We start from the raw sequence: 20,205 nt of genomic DNA, 5'->3' as shown, positions 1-20,205 counted from the left end.
ACCATTCATCTGTTCATCAATGACAGGAAGGAAGTGGACTCTAATAAACATTTGCATTTAAATTTATCTGATCAATACATAATGCATTTCCTTTACATATTTTTTAAACTTTGAAAAGGAATTGTAAGTTTTAAGAAATGTTAACAATATACTATCTACACTTGAATAATACAGATGTTTAAGCAACATAATGAAGTAAGTATATGAAAAAACCATAGCTTTCCTATAATGCAAATTTAAATTCATTTGTCAATCTTCAAAAGCTGGATAAACATGCTTCATATGCTCCAACTGGAGTATGAGTTAAACATTCCTTTATCCCTGAAGGTGACAATTTACTTTTTCAAATTCTGAATAAATCAGTCATGAATCATTAATGTAAGTGTGGGACCTTCCCAAGAGTAATGCTGTCTGTAGCAAACAGAGTCTCACACACTGGCTTTCCAAAGAAATTCTGGTTGCAAAAAGAATTTGAGAAAAATCAGTATTCATTTACCTTCATGCTGTAGCACCTTAACACTGAGTACATCTGCTTCAAAATACAACTGGTTTACTGCTAACAATTTGGTGAACATTTAAGATACTTCACATCCACATAAAATTATGTAGGAATTTTTTTATTCCTTTCATAATTCAGATACTATACTTACCTCTTTGCTGTCCTGTAAATAGAAAACATCATTTTTATTGAGGATCATTAAAAAGACAAAAAGCCCCTGACAAAACTGCTTAAAAACTTATTTTACACTTCGTCTTTTCTTAACAGACTTCACAGAATTAGTTAATCATACCATTAATACTAAGGAAAAAAGGCACTAACCTCATTTTTACTAGATTGCACAGATTCATTTTCTCTGCAAGACTGAGAGGAGTCACTTAGCAACCTGTCAAAAACAAAAACAAATCCCTCCAGCTCTTACTCAAGTTTTCAACAACTCTGGCAACTTTGCCATTTTAATCAATTCTCTCAAGTCTCAATTTGTCCTATGCTGCTCTCAGAATGGAGCTTGTTTTATTTTGGTGTTAGTGCATCTTTCTGATTTTAATCTTTTCTTAACAGAATGTTTATAAAACTACAGCTGCTTGTAATTTTTTAATTAATATAATTATTTAATTATTCAAAATGAATTCTAGAAAGTTATTGTGCTGTGTAAACTTCTAAAGTAACTAATAAAAACCATTTTAGAAAAAAAATTATGAATCTATCAGAATTTTAACCTTAATGGATTTTTTAAGATATTGTATGATTTTGTGCATATAAAAATACACTGTTTAATCAGAGTTATCGAAATAACTGAAATAGTAATTAATTATTTTACTCAAAGTTTGCATTTTGTATCTTCACAACTGGATATAAATTAATAGAATGTAAGGAATAAATTATGTATTTTGAGTGAAAAAACTGAAAGAATAGAAGAGAAATGTGCAGGTGTGTTTTTAAAAATGCATCTCAAAGTATCACATACAAATTGTCTCTGTAGTAGGTAAATCCTATGAAAGGCAGCTGGTTTCCCACGAAGGCTTTGGGGATTGGAAAGGTTTCCACGTCTCCCTTGTCGTCCTCAATGTCATCAAAGTTACTGCTATCTATATCACTGCTAAGCTCAGGAACAACGGGAGCAGCAGCTATAAAAAAGGGGAAAAAAGATGCATTTCACTCCAAGATTCAGTCTTGCTATATACTTGCTATATACTGGTATCTCTCTAGTGTTAAAAGACTGTAATTTTAAGTTGTCCTTAAATAACTTGGAGTAAAATATATATTAACCAGACAGCAGATCTGGAAATACTACTGTGAACAATTTTTTCTAGACCAATCTATTTTTGTATTAGTTGCCTAATGCATAGACCATCCATTATGCAAGACATATTTGCTCAAGTAATCACACTTGAGAATAGAACTTTAAATACAACCATCATTTTAAAAAATCTTAGTAAATATATAACTTTAGAAGTTATGACAAACTTAAGAGCTGAACTGACATACTTTCCTTTTTTACCTAAAGCTATCACGTTTTCAATACCTTACATGAAAAGCAATAAAACTGACAAGACCACTGTCAAACTACTGCCTTAACTACCTGTAGATTAAAAGAAAAATGAAACAAAACAAAAAAACCCACTTCAAAAGAACAAAAGACCAGAGAAACAAAACCTAACATGCATTCCTTTTAGTTAAAATTCTGAAACACCCAATTCCATTGTTGAAAATGGAAAGGTATACGTTAAAAACATGATAAAGGTGAGATAATTCCAGTAGGAAAAATGCGTATTTACTAACCCTTACTCGTATGAGGTTTTATAATACAAGCGATAAATATGAATATTTGAACAACATTCTTGATAGATAGAAAATACTTAATTTATACAGCTGAAAGTTCTTTTTTTCATTTCTACTGTTGCAAATACTGAATAAAATAGAACTTTTAACCTAATTTACTTACTCTCTCGAATGTTGTCCCAGTTCCACTGATCACTTCTGAAGAAAGGGTGATGCTTTATTTCTTCTACCCCATTTCGCCCAAGTCGCACATCCCTAAACAGCAATTAATCCAAAGTCACATTAGGAAAAACAGCTTTTTCTTGTTTTTTTTTAAATTTAAATTCTGACTTGTCCATAAGCAGCAATGAAACTTTCAGTAAAGATTGTCTGTGTTAACCACATTAATGGTCAAACAAAACCAAAATTTAAAACCCACCAACCACTGATCTGTAGTTTCTTATATAAAATGTACTGATTCTTAGCATGCGCTCTCCCTGTAACTGCTAAAATATCCAGAATCTGGAGTCTGCCACGTGGGGAGTAAAGCAAGAAAGAGAGCACTGAGGCAAAAACTAAAAAAAAAACTAAAAACACAAACAAAAACTCAACACCCTTGGGGGAAATAATACTGCAGAACTTTCGTGTGAGCCAAACCACATGACAGACCATAAGACGCAAGTGAAGGAAGGTCTAACTTGCTGCACAGAACAGTTATTCAAAGCTGGACTAAAATAAATATTCTAAGAATTCCATCCTCTGCCCCACAACTAACCCTGACACGTCTCTTGCTGATATTTGCCACGAAGTAAATCTTAAGTGCAACAAGAAACTTTTCGTTTGAACAGAGGAGTCTCTCTTGAAACTACGTACAAGAAAAGGACATAAAAACAATGCATGGAAAAGAAGCAATAAATCACAGGGTCGATGCTTAGTCCTTCTTCAAGTGCTTCAGCAGCGATCACGCAGCATCTGTTTCAAATAAATTGCTCAAGCCCTGTGTTAAATATAAACAGGAAGAGGGACACACGTAGTGGAAGTCCACCTTACCACATTTACACTATTAAATTCTAATCATACTTTCTCTCTACCCTTCAGCTACTAACAGTGAAAAATACTGTTAAATAAAGCACATCCTTCCTGACCAACCACAGTCTTGCTCAGTACAGCAAACAATCTCTCTCTGAATGCAAAACCCATTGTAATGCATTTTGTTTTCCCAGTTCCTCCTTCTATAGTGGCCAGATGCCCTGCTCCAGCCGAGTTCAGATGATGACAGGAAAGCATAAGAAGTCATCATCATTCCAGAGTTAACTGTGGACCTACACTGTTGGTCTTTTAAATCAGTGAAATCAAAGATTCTCTCTGCTTTCTGAAACTAAACAAAATGTAAGTGTTCAGGTCAAAAACAAGCTTCCACAGCTTAATTTCAGTTAGTGACTTAGTCCCATAAAGGGAAACTTCTAGGATAACAATAACCTTGCAGGTTTGTTAGCTGTATTTACCAATTAATGCAACAAAGCAAATGAAAAAAAAATTTCTAACACTCTAAGAAACCTTAAACAAATTCAGTAAGAACATGCTTACTTTCAGAAAAGTTTTTGCTTCCAGTTTTTTTATGTAACACCCACATAGACATTGAGCAAAACAATTTTGTCACTGCCCTGGAGGTTACGAATTACTTTCAGCCTTACACGTTTGTTACTGCAATTGGAAGGATTTGTCCAGCACAAACTGTGTTGTTAACAAGAGCTGTCTGAAGTGCTCATAGAAATAAAATACAATACCTGGAAAAAAACACCTCAAGGAAAACTAGAGAATGGGAGGTTTGGCAGAAGAGATCTGAACAGAGATCAGGAGAAGTAGTAGAAGGAATTAATTTTCACAATATACCATCCAAAATAAATACAGCCAATACCATCCAAAATAAAAAACAGTGCCAGAACAACATATGCACTTACCTATCAGTTAAAAAGGCACAGATAAGGTTCTTTGCATGCTTAGAGATTTCCACATCATCCGGGAAATGCAATGAGTTCTTATGATCCATAATTTTACTGTATGTTCCTACTAGCGAGTCTGCATAAAAAGGAGTATCACCTGAAAATAAAATAGTAAACTGGCTGTGATTTTACATCATGTTTAAGTTATGTGAGTTGAATAAGACAAAAGATATAATGAAAAGTCTACAAGCAGTTTACCTAGAAGAGTCTTTTATTAAGAAAAAGAAAAAAATTGGACATGCAGGGTACAAAATAATGTATACTACTACAAATATTCCTTCCCTAAAACATCTGTGTTACAAACTACACCATTTCCCATCCTGCCTATCACTACCAGAATTTTTTATGGTGATATACATGTTTTGTTCTGCCTTAAGACTCCCAATATATTTTCTAGTTTACATAATGGCTGACACCCATATGAATCAATCCTTAAATACTCCAATGCTAAAATGGACCAAAACTCATTAAAGACTTGCTAATGCACATTTGTTGGAAGGAATCCACCAAAGCTCTCTAAAGACCATTTGAGAGGCATCCTCCCTAAGGGATGTCAGCTCTGAGCAGGAGCCTTCCCAGTGTGTTACCACACTGTTAAACCCATATTAATAAATCTTGTTGACTGACAAATTACATCAGCTTGAGTGCCCATATAAACATGGCAGGTGGCTTTTAAAATCATAGACCTTTTTCATCAAGAGGTTTCCAGCTGAGGCTGTAGTTAAAGATATTTCCAAAGGAACTAGACTTAAGAAAGGTAAAACTGGGGCAAGTGAAAAGAATAGGCTGCGACAAGGCAACTGACAGTCAAATTAATGGGCAACATTCTCAACATACAAATGGTTTGGGTGTGTAACCAAGAAGCTGCAACTTTTACAGAAATCCTATCTCCCAGCTAATCCATAGGTTTAATAGAGAAGGTGAACAATCAGTCACATGAGCTAGGCTCCTTCCTCTGTTGTGGTGTGCTGTGTGCAGGCAGGAATCATCTGGCATGGCAGGCTGCAGCTTTCCAACAAGGAACTGAGCATTTCAAAAGCCACGAACATGAAAAACTGTACAAACAGACCAACGGACAACAACTTTTCTGCTTTCAAAAGAATATAAATACGACAATCCTAACTTTTGTCTCTTTCTGTCATTTTATAGCAAAATAAGAAATTGGTACACACCACTTCTAGACTTTTAGTAAATTCATTAGGTTGCCATACCAGTGCATTGCAGGTGGGGATCACTGATACTGCTGCTGCCTCCCTCTTTCCCAACCTTCCTATTCTCAATGGTCTTCTGTCTTGGAAGCTCTGATTTTGGCCACACCTCAAAACTATCTTAAGTCACTGAACCAATGTTAGGATTCATCATGTGACCAACATTTAACCTTTTAGTTAAGCACACAATAAAATTTTCATTTCATAATAAAATTACCATTTTCATTAGTTCTGCAGCTTATCAAAACCAGAATAACAAAACAGTTTCTGTGCTTTATTTGAAGTGCAAAGTTTTAGAAGACCATAGCCAGAATCTGATACATAACCACAGACAAAAATAGATACTTTCTCCCAGTGTGTGGGATATGGAGAAATTAAGCAATATTTTCCTCCTAAATACAAGGGGGGGGGAAAAAGAGGCTCTGAAATGGTGAGAAAACATTCCAGACAGCTATGCCCAATATTTTAAGAACTGAATAATTTTATTTACTGCTAAAATTGTTCATGAGAGACTATTAACTATAAACCACACATTCGTAAAGTCAAAATGCTGTAATTCTGAAAGAGTTGGAAATAGTAATAGCATCATATGTTCAAGTGTCTTTCCTGGCTCAGGATACCAGAAACATCAAATCTGCAATATTCCCAGAAAATGCTGATTTGGATTTTTAATAATTGTATGCTCAATTCCATCCTTCCATAATGAGTGTTTTGCTACCAGACTATCATACTGATCCTCACTGTATTTTAAGATGCAGATGACTCATCTCCTTAACAGATTATATTGTACGTTTGATGCCATAGCAGTCCAGTGTATTCTACTAGAAAATCCTGACTCAAGCACAAAAGAAAGAATCAAGCCATACTTCCTCATCTTGACCTAATAGAAGACACTGATGTGCTGTGGAAAAGGAGAAAAGGACAGTCCTGCCCTTTCCATTCCTTTCTCATCTCTTGTGCCCCTGCAAACTCAGTCCTGCCTGAGGTGGCACAAACATGGTGAGGTAGCTGACCCTAGTTAAAACTATTCTAAGAATTAGTTTTAAGCTGAACTGAGTCAGGGAACTAATCACTGAGCAAGCATGCAAACAGCTGTCACAGCGCAAGAGTGACAGAGAGCAAAGAGAACGGGAATTAAGCTGCAGCATCAGCCAAAAGAAGCTGTTAGGGAGGTAGGAGCAGCCTCCATGCAGCAAGATACAGCTAAAGGCACAGGAAAGACTCAATGATAATCTCATTAGCAGAAGAAATCACTACTTACCAACTAACATCTCAAAAAGGAAAACCCCTACAGACCACCAGTCACATTCCCGTCCATAATAACCATCACCCCCCTGCGATTTCAGGACTTCGGGCGAGATGTAGTCAGGGGTCCCCACGGCAGTGTCGCAGCGCACCATTCCTGTCTGTGCAACAGTAACAATACAAACAGCTCAGTTCGAGGGGCTTCTGAGCACCTCTTTAACCAATTCCTCTGTTAGTAGGACAGAAAAGCATAAAAAATATAGCCTAAAATACTTGGTTTGAGGAGTGTGTTTTAAAGACTATTTTTTTATTCAAGAAGCAATGTGGATTGAAATGACATTTCTTGGTAATGTGCTTACCCCTGCCTACTCCATAATGATTTCTCTTAACTTCATCTTCCCAAAATTCAACAATTTTATTTTTACCATTGGTTTCAGTATGAAGCTACGCACCATACCAGACTGCTCCTTTTCTGATTGAATTCAGGGACAAACTTTGGAATAATTTTGACAAGTTATGAATTCTAGGCCCTACAAAGCAGATACATAACAATTTATTCAGGCAATAAATCAAGTTATAGGTAAATTTTTATAGACACAGCTTGTTTTTTGTTTAAAGCTAGGAAGAAGAATAAAAGGAGAAGATATTTTTAAGGAACAGCAAAGCTTTTTCTTTTTTAAATTTTTTTTTTATTAACATATTACCACAGTTGTATCAATGGAATGATTCCTCATCCTCTGCTTCACACTGAGAAACTAAAAATGTACGGGTTAAGTGGCGCAGAAGCATCAATCAGATCTGCCAGCATTCTGGTTCAGAGTTATAAGTCTTGTTTCCTTTAATCAAATTCACTGAATTCACTCCTGAGAGATCAGATGGATGAATGAAATGAAATCCTGGATGAAGTTAGAGAAGTCCAAAAAGACACTCATCTTTTATTCTGTTTCTCAATCTGAAATTTTATCTAAGTCATCTTACAAAGGTTCTTCATGCATTTTGCCATCAGCATGAATGGCAATATGTATTAATTCTGAATATTGATACAGAATATTAGTAGCAACAACTAAGGTCAAAATCTATATTTAAAGAAAATAAGAGAAACATTCCTTTTCGGGAATTGTACTGATATGCAAAACTTAGACACCACATTACAATATTCTTTCTCATACACAATAAGAACTGTGAAAAACTTTTATTTCTGTACTAAAACAGAATCCAGAAAGTCATGAACCAGCAGGCAAAAACTAAAGGGATGACCAAATACCGTAGAGACCTATGGAATAGTTCAAGCACTCCTGGCAAATGCCTATTGTCTTCTATGATTCCATGCTAAAATTGAAACCTAAAGAAATTTTAACTGCTCAGTTCCAGAATGAAGAGCAGGTAAACTTTTGCATTCTATACTGGATGAGATAGCACATAGCTTGTTCATACTGGGATAAGAAAATGAAGTTAACTCTTTCCAGAAGATCTAATGCATTCACTGGGAAAAGAAAAATACAGGCAAACACACTTTAACACTGCAAAATAAACTAAAGCTCAAAGACTACAGAAATCTAAAGCTGACAGCATTTGAAACTGTTCTAGCACATGGCAGGGACCACTGTCTGAATGTCCAGCTTGTCACAGCACTGTGGGCACTAACCTACATGTCTTCTCTGAAGCCTAAGCCTCTCTTTACTTTGAGCACAGGAGGAATTGCTCTAGGGTTATGTGATTCTGCTCATCCAGTAGGACTGAGGCAACTTAACGAGGTCTCCAACACTGGTATGTGTCTATCTCTTCCCTATCCAAACACAAAATTACAACAAGGGAAGGTCTGAGTTTTTGCTCAGTCAAGTCGGGTTGAAGCCACCTGAATCCCTCCCTGGCTAATGAGATTCTTTAAAAACAAAGTCACCAAAACAGTTCTGAAAGAGTTCTCTGAAGTCTGCAGCTTCAGTCACAGCCTCACCACCTTGACACCTAAGCATTTAATAACACCCCATTTCCCATCCCTCTATAATTAACACACCAAAGCAAGAATACTTTTTAATATGTTACACAGGTTGATATTTTCTGAAGTCTTAAACAAACAAAAGGCTGTGCCAAAAACCAGCCAGACCTACCCAAGTCTGATGGCTAGTATGAAGCAAAAGGAAAGTCTTTTCAACAATGTTACGGATGCTAGAGAACTCCATGTAATAACACCTTAAGTTTTCAGAGAAGATGCCAAAGAATTGAACAGTAAAACAAAAAATATTTCCACAGTAAAAAAAGGCCTTGCATGCTAACACCAGTTGCAATGGACCATAGCTCTCTGAAGCACGTGGAGCTGGTTGTACTTATTCCCCATACCACTCTCTACCTTCTGTCTCAGGAATTTACCTAGAAATGCATTTACAGAACAGCCTGGCTTGGAAGAGAACTTGAAAGATCATCTGTCCCAAACTGTCATAGGAAAAGGAGCTTATATAAGATTATCTAGCACCCTGTCCGAGTGCATCACAAAACCTCCAGCAATGGGGATTCTACCATATCCCTGGGGAGGCTGGACCATTATCACCTCAATATAAAATTCCCAGATTTCTGTTCCACTCATTTACACATTTCTTCTTTCCAAGAACTTGGGTGTTGTTCTGTACATATTTTTAAGTACTGGGCACCTTAAATACCACAGTCAGACTCATTTCTGTGATCTCTGGCATCAAAGCTGAGTAAACAGGGACAAGCCCTCTGTCCAGTACATAACACCTTGGCAGTCCCTGCATTCTGAAGAGACTTAAATGGCGCTGTATTCTCTGGGCGATGTGTTACTCCTGTGTTTCAAACACCAAGCCTCTATTTATGCCTGAGTAGCACACTTACTCTAACAGTTATCATGTCAGGAGTCTCAGGCCAGTGTTTTACCTGAAACTCTTCTCATCACCTCAAAAGATCATGGTGGACCTTGGAACTCATCTCCTGCAGCTATGTGAGAGATGTACAGTGCACAGTTTAAAAAAATAGGCTGTCCAGGAGACACAGCAATGTTCTTGCTGCTCCTGACAACTTGGTGGTGAGACTGCTGTTTCCCGGCATCATTCAACATTATTATATTGCTGAAGACTAAGCAATTCAGGTTTCATCTTCAGGAAGATCTCCATCAGACCTGAAGGACTTGCTGTCTTGAACCAAGGCTGACAATCAGGCTCTCCCTCAGGAAGTTCCGTCCAGAGCTGGAGGGTGTTTGTGTGGAAACATGAGAGGATTGCGCATATCAGGTGTTAATGCTGCAGGCAGCTTGTGCACTGTCCTGCAGACAAGGGACTGAGGCAGGAAGGATCCAGCAGAGTCCTCTTCACTGCACAAGCTTCAATGAGAAAGAAGCTGGGTTCCATAAAGAAGAACACACTGCTTCTTTCAGCTGAACTGGCTGGGCTGAGGCAATAATCCCAAGTGGCAAACATCCCTTCTTTTGGTCATATATTTTTCAACAGATATACTCTGAATCTGTGCTCTGCTGAAAGCTCAGTTAGCACAGGACAGTGCTATGCATGGCAACCTGGGAGCTCCTGGCCCTACGACGCCTACCAAAGCCAGCAGCTGTCTAGTTTCTTACACAACACCTGAGGATTAGACAGAGCCTGGTGAGCCCTGCCCTGGTCTACCTTATCATACCTAAATAGCAAAAAAAGGGAACCACAATTCCTACTAAATTTTTGAGTCTAACTCCATTCTTTATTCAACAATAGAAATACTCACTTTGTTGTAGATTTTTAAAAAGACAACTAATTTAAAAAAAACAACCAAACAATGAAAAACAACACCGCAAACCCCCAGTTATTACAACTGAGTTACATAAACAGAACAGTTCCTTTTATGCTGGAAAAGATTTCTAAAACACTTAGCAACTCTTTCCACAAAATTATAAGGAGAAACTCTGCTGCAAGTGTCTGTTCTGGCCTGGCTGACTTAAGCAAACACTGAACACAATTCCACAGCAAAGGTCAGAAAAATCTCTCAACAAATTTTCCTGGGGTCTCAACAGCATAAGGAAGATGCTAATGCTCACAACTGCTAAAAGAGATCCAAATCCAGAAAAATAAATATGTATTGGGTAAGCATATATTTTCTACAAATCAGTCTGCCAACACCAATATTATGTTTACACAGCTGGGATGTGTTCATGTTTTCTAAGAAGTAGCATGAGATTTGGAGACAATCCAGAACCTCTCAACTTCTAAAGCTTCCTGTAGAAAAAATGTTTGCCATTCCACTGAATCTGAGAAATACAAAGAACTTAAAATGTAATCTTTTAAAAAATTAACTTCTCTAGGAGATCACTGGTCTGCTGATGATGCCCAGTCTAAAGCAGAGCTCACTGTAACTTTTTACGAGAAACTCGGATGCATTTCTCACATTTATAGTATCATCATCCACATTTTAATATTCCATTCTTTTAGCAACAGAAGTGAAGAAGAAAAAAGTAAAAGGCGTAGGTCCACCATTTCTGGGGTCCCTAAAACAGCACAGAGGATTTATATTATGAGTTTTTGATGCTTTTTTGTTGTCACTTCCACTGAACAACAGATTCCCTTAAGACATTATGACCTACAAACTCAAAACAAATATTAATATTTTTGACTAAATTAAGAAACCATGTACTACTTTGGTTCTTTTCAATTAAAGTAAATGCTGTCCTCCAAAATATAGGCAAGTAAATCAACAAAATTGAGGTAAATATTATCTTTGCCTTTAGAGTAACAACTACAACATCAACAGAACTAAACAGACTGAACTTCAATAAACAGCTGCAGTTGGACAATGATGAAGTTAATATATCATCATGTGAAAAAAAACCCACCCTAACCAGACACAGTACTTCTAGATACTGCTGAAGAGACATTAACTTAATGATGCAAATGCAAATTAAGTAGATTGCAGAAATTATATCAAGCACTGCCTAAACAATACAGAAAAAAACCCAAAGCATAAAAGCAAATAAGCTTAAAAGGATCACTCTAGCCAACACTACTACAGAACACTTTCAAAGACCAGGTAAATCATAACACACATTCATATACAATTCTTTTAGAATCTGTTAGGATTTTTCATATTCTGTAAATTACAGCATAACACCGTGTGTTAGGCAAGATTCTAAGACTGCGAACTACAAAAGGTAGTTTTATTTTCAAGTTTTTTTGATAATATCCTGTTAAAAATATTCCTATGCAGTCTCATTAGAAAACTGTATTTGGCTGTACATGGTAAAATCTGGACAATTACATCATTTAAATTGACATCTTGGCATCTTGACAAGTAACTAACAGATTGTGATCAATATATCACATACCACTGCTGCCGTACTGTGACCTCATTTGAATGACCACTAGAGGATGCTATGAGAACAATTAGATACAGGAATAAATCACACAGAATGTATCTTGCCTATAAAATAATTTCATTTACAAAAAAATGTCACCTTATGAACTGTTCCAAGGTTATTAAAGTTGAAACTAAGAGTTATCTTGCAAGCTTTTAAGACATTTGGCAAAAAAAATGTACCTCAGAAATTCATAAATACACATGCTTTCAAAAACAGCGAAGAGTAAGTTTATGTCCTTCTTCCGTGTGAGAGAACAGTTTATAACAGAAAAAGTTACACTACTTAAAATACTCTTATATTTAAAAGTAGGAAGCAACAAACAACTTTATAACCAAGTAGATAATTTGATGAGTGTTCCTTTGGGTATTATACTTCATAGGACAATAACCTTAAATTTAGATGTAATTTAGAATTACAGTTTTATAGATGGTAAATAATTTAGTTGCATACTTACTTCATCCATTTTCATGCAAGTGCCAAAATCTGCCAGCTTCAGATGCCCATGTTTATCTAAAAGCATATTGTCAGGCTTCACATCTCTGTGTATCAAGCCCATGGAGTGAATTGCATCAAGAGCAAGAACAACTTCAGCTGTGTAGAACTTGGCCCATTTCTCAGGCACATCGTAATTGCTCATAAGGTTTACAAGATCTCCACCTGGCATGTATTCCATTACCATGTACAAATATTTGTCATCTTGAAAGGCACAAAATAGCTGCAACGTTAAAAAAAGGAAAGGAAAAAAATGCAATTACTTTTCAGACACCTAGGGAAAAGAATAAAGCCCTTTATCTTGAAGTTTCATTAGACCTGAGAATATGTTTTCAAGATTATTTTTAATATGCATCGAATATACATTTTTCTCTTAATTATGACAGTACCTTGAAATTTACTGAACTTCAAAACCCCCTCATTATAATTTTTGAGAAAGTGAAAAATATTTCCTCGTTATTTTAATACTATAGGCATCTATCTATCTATCTGTCTATCTATAATCTCCATGTTTCTTGGTATTAAGAAGTATCAATGAGTCAAAACGCAAAGTATCAAATCTGCAAAAGGGAGCATCATGTTCTGATCTGAAAATAGCCGAACAGTGAGCAGCATCTTAAACTGTTTCTAAATATTCTATATTATAAATTCCTTATCTCGGTACATGTTTGAAAAGTCACTGCACTGCTGACTTTGTCCTAAATCAACACATATTGAAATAAGAAATAAAAACAAAATGTTCCTGAAGACAGCTATAACACAATTCAAAGATACTGTACTTAACAATAAAATACTGGTCTGGTCTAAGCTGCAGTCAGTATGTTTCCTACTGGCATGATAGTGAAAGTTCAGTTCAGTCTCTTTAAAATGTATTTCAGACCTAGAGTGCTGAAGTTTTAGAGACTCCACTCTGTCATCACCAGGTCTGAAAATAGCTCAGTCCAGCAAAAAACATTACTATCAACTGTTCAATGACTGGTGTGAAAGTCTCTGAAAGTCTCACCTTATTTCTCAGGGAATACTGCCTTACCTTAAAAATGAAAATCATTCACATCTTTAAATTACACACACAAAATTAAAAGGCAATTGAAAAATAGGATGCGTGGTAAGGACGAAGTCAGAATCAGGTAGACTGTGGAGGATGAGGAACCATGAAAGGTGGGTATGTTATTATGGATATTTGACATTCAGATTAAAATGAACTGTGTAACTTGTGACAGAAGACCTAGATTAGAAATATATATTTTAATACATATATATTGCACTGTGTTTGCACAAATAGATAATATATACAATATAGAGTACAATAATGCATTGGGTCATTAAAATCTAAATGAAGATTCAAAATAATCTCTATATCCTCACACATAGAGATATTAATATAACATAATAATAAATAACAGCACTATGTCTTTATACAGCACTTTTGTTACTGCCCTCAAGGGATTTCATTAAAAAAAATTTAAAACTATATAGGGCTCTTGTTTCATTTGTTTTTCACATTGAAAACTAGACACAGAGAAGCACTGTTATCTGTCCCAGTTTCTAGATCAGAACAGGACCTACATTTTCTTCAAACCAGCTCAGTGTCCTACCCCTCTAGACAACATCACCTAAATATATCACACTAATACACGTAATCATAGAAGGCACAATTGCAACTACACTTTAGTTCATCTGCTATTTACAAATACAGACACACATTTATATCCTGCTTGTGACAGTTTCCTTTGAAAATCCACGTCATGCATTTCTCGTTACTTTCAACTGCATGTGAAAAATAGTTCCTGACAATTACTGTTACTAGAACAAAGAACTAAATAAAAAAATTATCTATTTGTTTAAGTATTTCTGCTAAATATAGGCAAGAGCAAAGAACATGCTCAAAGAGCAAAACATCTAAATAAAAATCTTTGTTTACCTGAGGTAAATTGTTATGAAAAATATATGGAACACCTAAAGCCAGTCTTATTAAATATACAGAAGCATGGCAATATATATGAGAGCATTTAAATTAATTATTTAACAAAATTAAGGACTAACAATTTCTCCAAACACACGCTTTCACTACTCCTTTTGTTGACTAGTGCAATTTACCAGTTACAACAAATGGCAATAATCAGTACTGATTGTTCCCAAAGGCATAATTCACATTACAGCATCTTGATGACACACGTCACGAGACAGCTACGAGTGACGGTGTTCAAGACCATCTGAAGAAGTCTACTCTCCATTACTTGGATATTCCGAGTGCTGGTCTGTAACTGACCACTAAGAGAAGATGGTTTCAAGGAAACCACTGCTACAGCCTGCTGTCTCGCAGACCAGGGCTGCACACTCATCCATATTTCAAACTGCAGCTGAAAAGACAGTGACTATTTAAAGGACTCTTCATACCAATTGCCTGTGATCAACTGACTGTATTATGACAAAAGACTGGAAATACCAGTCACATTTGTTTCTACATTCTTATACAGAATTTTTCATAGTGGAAAGATAACTTCCCTATTATTCCAAACAATTATGTAAGTATTACAAAATTCTGCTTAGTTCTGTTTTATGATGCATTTGCAGTGACTAAAATGTAAATTAATCTACTTTCTAACATAGCCAAATACACAAAACTTAGGGAAATTGCTGTAAAAATGTATTTTTTAGAAGTAAAAATCTGAACCTAAATCTTGATTTAAGTTTCAGTGAAAATTCAAAACCACCTCAAACCTGGGAAGTACTTATGGCATCAGCATCATTACTATTGCTGTTGTTGCTATTATTATTATTTTACTTTTACACATCTTCCTTACCTGAACCACCCACGGGCTGTTGGCGAAGGCCATGATATCTCTTTCTTCCCAGAAAAAGGCTGAATCTGATCTCTTGATCATTTCAAATTTACTAAGTAGCTTCATTGCATAAACCTTCTGTGTCATTTTGTGGCGAACCTGTTGGTTGAGAAAGAAGAGAAGCAACCTTTTTAAAACCCCTTGTTAAAAACCTGAGTACCAGCACAGTATGTTTCTGCTACGTGCAAACTGCTTTCTGGGATGCAATTCCTCCAGGTCCTCATACGCTCTGTTTTCTACACAGTAAGGATTTGAGAACTTCCAAACCTAAAAAGAAAAGCCTAACAGCTGCTCAAAAAACCCCACCATAGCAGGAAATAAAGTCTAACTCTGCTTTTATTTTCTTACTCTGAACACTGTCTAGCCATTGAATTAATTCACGTTAGAAACTGGGCAAGAGGTCTGCTTCAGCCTCTGTCAATTTTTATTTTACACCAAAACAATTGCTCCTATTTATTTTCCTAAAAAGTTCTTAAATTCACTTTAAATTGTGCAAAATTAATACAATAAATCTTGTTGGAAAACTGGAATTAAAGTTTTTATTACAAAATATGAAAATGTTTTTGAAAACTTCATCTGAATGCAGACACGAAACCAAATCCTTAAATTGCACACTGAAGTCATTACTCAGCTAATTAATCATGAGACATCCTATTTTATGAAAAACTATTAAAGGAACAGGTTTTTAACATTCTTGAGTGTTTCTTAAAGAAATCAAGGTGAGAAGTATTCAGCTGTAAGAAGTCTGAGTCATCAGGACCTTAAGTTTCTGCATATTTTTTCCTGTTAAAATTAAAAATTCAGTGGACTAGTTTGTGAAATTGATTTGTGAAAATTGTGAAATGCACCAGAAACTTGAAGTTATGATTTTCTGGTGCATTTAAAACCCCTCACATCTAGTAAATAAAGCAGATCTCCTAACTACTTAGTTTTGCACAGTATCTGATTTTAATTATGTTACTTGAAAGAATGTTTAATAGGCTTTTCTGAACAGCTGTAGATGCAGTTTCATGACATCTGCAGTGCAAAGCTTCAGAGAGGCACCTGTTTGGTCTACAGATCTGGGAGCATCAGTCTCCTGCTCCTGAGGAGCTGCAAAAATTAATATTGCTGAAGGAATAGAAGAAGCATCAGGTGGAAGGGATAACCTTGGAAAGAGCAAGAACATGAACAGAAACAGGATTATTTAAGGACTTGCTGTTCTTGAAACTGGGGCTTTTTGCCTTCAAGATATAGGTGCAAAGGTTTTATTATTAGTATCTTGCATAGTTTAACACTAACAAACAACCTTCTTTACAGTTAGATCAAAAAACCTCCAACATAACACCAGAACAGAAACATGGTATCTATGCGCACTAACAACTCTATAAGCATGTTTTAGGACGTTAATTAGTCAGCTAGTGAAGGTGTCCTAAAGAAGTATTTTGAAAACTAACTTCTTCCCACTTAAAAATCCCACGTGGGATTATTTACAAAGACTTGGTGGTACACCACAAACTATACTCCCCTAAGCAGAGCTTTTGTAATCCTGCCCAAAACCAGAAGAATCACAAAGACCAGAAACCTCAAAAAGCTACTGTTTAATTGAAGATGCATTTTCTGTGAAAGTTCTCATTGAAGCTTTGCAGTGTATTTAGTAGTTTACAATTCCTAAAGTCACTGTGCACTCTTGCCTAGGTGCAGTTAGAGTAGCTGCCTTCATTTAAAAGAACCACTGTCTCCCACTACTTGGGGAAAAAAATTCTTGGAAGTCAGCACAGCCTGAAGGAAGCTCATGTACAGGACAGGCAAAGTAAAGAGGAGTGGGGGGCACAAAATCACAGTCTGTGCACCTCTTGAAATAGTGCCAATAGGTTATTGGCTAAATGATTTCTTGAGAAAATTTCAAGGTAGGTTCTTTCTCTGTACAAAAATCCCAGAAGCAAAGCTGTTGGGGTCCCTCCCCTGCCATGTAGCCCTGGGAGAGGGGCCCTGAGGGCACAGACACGGGGTTTCCCTGCCCCTGCTCAGCCTCGTTCCCATTGGTTGGTTTGTGTTCCCTGCGCGGGCAGAAGGACCCTTGGTCCCGTGACTGGAACAGTTCCTCAGCAGAGCTCCGGCCATGCGGCTGGAGAAATAAACATCTCTGAAACATCTAGCAAGAATCTGTCTGTCCATATATATTTCCTTTCCACGGGACGCCTGGTTTGATATATGCGTGTTGCAGGATCCCCACTGCAACAAATGGTGGAGAATTGAGAGCAGAACGATCCCCGATTCCTAAGCGACTGATTTGTGTGAGTAAACCCTGGAAACTTTGGATTCCTCTTCTTGGTTTTGCTTTGCTATTCCGTATCTAAACTATGGAGGAACGGTGGGAAGACTCTTGGCTCTCAGAGCCGCATATGGACATTTATCTTAAACTTAAAATGATTCTTGAACAACGATTTGTAAATTTTAGCTTGATTCAAGCTCAGAAAGAACTGAAACACTTCCGGCATGGTTGTTTAAGAACTTTTTCTACGTTTCTTGGGATTTAATTCTTACGAAGAGCTTTTGGAAAACCGTTTGGACACAGTTAATAGTGGAGTCAAAATATATGCCGATGGAAGAATATTTTCGTGAATATTATTTAGTTACCGAGACTGTTGAGCAATGTCAGCTGTGTCCTGGCGAAGGGAAGCCTGGCGCAGGGACCGTGCGGCCCAGGCCACGTGCACCGAGCGCTCTGCGAGCAGCAGCGAGGCAGTTCCCGCGCGCAGGTGGAGCCACGCGAGCCGCAGTGTCGGTGGCGGAGCGAGGCGCGGCGGGAGCGGCGGGACCCGGCTGTGCTCGCACAGCGCAGCACAGCGCATGGTGGAGCGAGCCCCGTGAATGCCCGACCGAGAGGGGCGGCATGCGGGCAGCGGCTGGTGGCAGCGGCGGTGGAACGGAGCCGCGCCCAGCCGAGACGCGCGCTGGAGCAGGGCGCGGGGGGGTCGTCGCTCGGGGGCCCGGCCGAGACGTGGATGCAGCGCCCGGCATTGGCAGCGAAGCTGCGACCAGAGGAGGCGACGCACGGAGAACTGAGCGGCGCGGCCCGGCCCGGCCCGCGCAGCCCCGAACGCGACCCCGGGAAGAGCGCGCAGGCACCAGCAGCCCCGACAATTCCAACACGGGAGCGACCGAAGGAGAGAGCAAAGACGCAGCGAGACAGAAAACAGCAGCCACTCGGAAAAAGGAAAAGATCATAGTAACTAAGATCTTAGGGATAGTAAAATGGTATAATGTTAAGCAAAATTATGGTTTTATAACAAGGTGTGACAACCAGCAAGGCATATTCGTGCATAGAACTGCTATTAAAAAGAATAACCCTGAAAAATGCATCCCAAGCTTGGGAGATGGAGAGGTGGTGGAATTTAATATTGTACTAGGGAGAAAAGGGTTACAAGCATCGCAGGTCACTGGGCCTGATGGTGTTCCTGTAAAAGGCAGTATATATGCAAAAAATCGTAGTCATGTTAGACAATATCTCCATTGTAAGCCCCCCCTACGGTTTCCCTTTCCTAATCCCACCTTTCCCTTTTACCCTATGTCCTATTACCCCCAGTGTATTCCCAATCCGTTTTTTCACCCATGGTTTCCCTCACAAAACCATGCTTTTGCCAATTGTTTCCCCAAAAATCCCTTTCCAATGCCGAGTGGGGGATGAAAAGGGGGAGGGAAGAAGTTAAACCCTCTCCTGCCTCAGTTTCCCCACAAGCATGCTCAGAGAGTCCTGTCTCCCTTCTGTCAGCCCTAAGATGTTCCACAGAATCTGACTGGACATTTAAAGACTCAGGAGGGTGGCTTGTTTTGTCTTAAAACTGTTCTTGTTATGTTTATCCAGTTGTTTTCATTCTCCTTTTATTAAAATAAAATGGGTGAGTTGTTGGGGTCCCTCCCCTGCCGTGTAGCCCTGGGAGAGGGGCCCTGAGGGCACAGACACGGGGTTTCCCTGCCCCTGCTCAGCCTCGTTCCCATTGGTTGGTTTGTGTTCCCTGCGCGGGCAGAAGGACCCTTGGTCCGGTGACTGGAACAGTTCCTCGGCAGAGCTCCGGCCATGCGGCTGGAGAAATAAACATCTCTGAAACATCTAGCAAGAATCTGTCTGTCCATATATATTTCCTTTCCACGGGACTCCTGGTTTGATATATGCGTGTTGCAGTATCCCCACTGCAACACAAAGCAATAACAAATATACTGGCACATCCAGAGAGTGAGTGTGATTTGGCACACCTTGCAGGTGAGCAGACCTACCGCTGACAGTCCTCCTTCTATAAGCACCATGGCCCCTGGAGTCGGCCTTTTTAGCTGCTAGTCACTGTGCTCTTTACCCAGAGCTATATTTGTACATACAGATATTGGCTCATACAGCAGATTATTCATGTATTAAACTGTCATGATGTTTCAATTTCTTCCAACTGTTAAAATGACCTGCCAAATTTAAACTGCAGCTCACCAGAGTAACTCTCAAAATAGGTAGGAAAATCCCTTCATGCCATTACACTGAGTAACATGGCCTCGTTTAACTCACGAAAATGCATTTAGAAAAAATAATTTCCCTCTGCTTCAACAATCTAATACTTTCAATAAACAAGTACACACAAAAGGCATGCATAATTTCCACAGCATTCACATGGGAAGACAATCAGTAGGCACAGAAAATAACACATCCATTTGAAGTTATCAGATTGAGTACGTAGTGTTGGTAATGGTACTGTCTTTTTTATGATTCAGAAAAAAAATTAATATCCTAGAATGGAGTTTTGAAACAAACTCTAAGACTTTAAGTAATTACAGGTACTCT

The 20,205-nt window shown here is 37.9% G+C and overlaps 1 protein-coding gene across 4 annotated transcripts in view; it reads right to left on the bottom strand.

The window, feature by feature from the left end:
• Positions 1-20,205, bottom strand: part of ROCK2 (Rho associated coiled-coil containing protein kinase 2) — a 110,594-nt gene that overhangs the window by 33,824 nt on the left and 56,565 nt on the right. For 3 of the 4 annotated variants that reach the window (XM_042032998.1, XM_042032995.1, XM_042032996.1), the window contains exons 4-10: positions 15,360-15,497; positions 12,518-12,778; positions 6,733-6,877; positions 4,222-4,360; positions 2,445-2,536; positions 1,467-1,626; positions 821-884 (exon numbers count right to left, since the gene is read on the bottom strand). In XM_042032998.1, coding sequence (XP_041888932.1) covers positions 821-884; positions 1,467-1,626; positions 2,445-2,536; positions 4,222-4,360; positions 6,733-6,877; positions 12,518-12,778; positions 15,360-15,497 — 999 coding nt within the window. Of the gene's footprint in view, positions 1-820; positions 885-1,466; positions 1,627-2,444; positions 2,537-2,699; positions 2,948-4,221; positions 4,361-6,732; positions 6,878-12,517; positions 12,779-15,359; positions 15,498-20,205 lie in introns of those variants that run through there. The other variant, XM_042032997.1, reaches the window with a different exon arrangement.

Source organism: Corvus kubaryi, unplaced genomic scaffold (assembly GCF_017639235.1).
Source record: "Corvus kubaryi isolate FWS band 111438036 unplaced genomic scaffold, C.kubaryi_AGA036_p1.0 37354, whole genome shotgun sequence".
Classification (NCBI taxonomy): Eukaryota; Metazoa; Chordata; class Aves; order Passeriformes; family Corvidae; genus Corvus; species Corvus kubaryi.
Note: the sequence above shows the minus strand (reverse complement) of the source record. Positions and strands in the feature narration are given on the sequence as shown.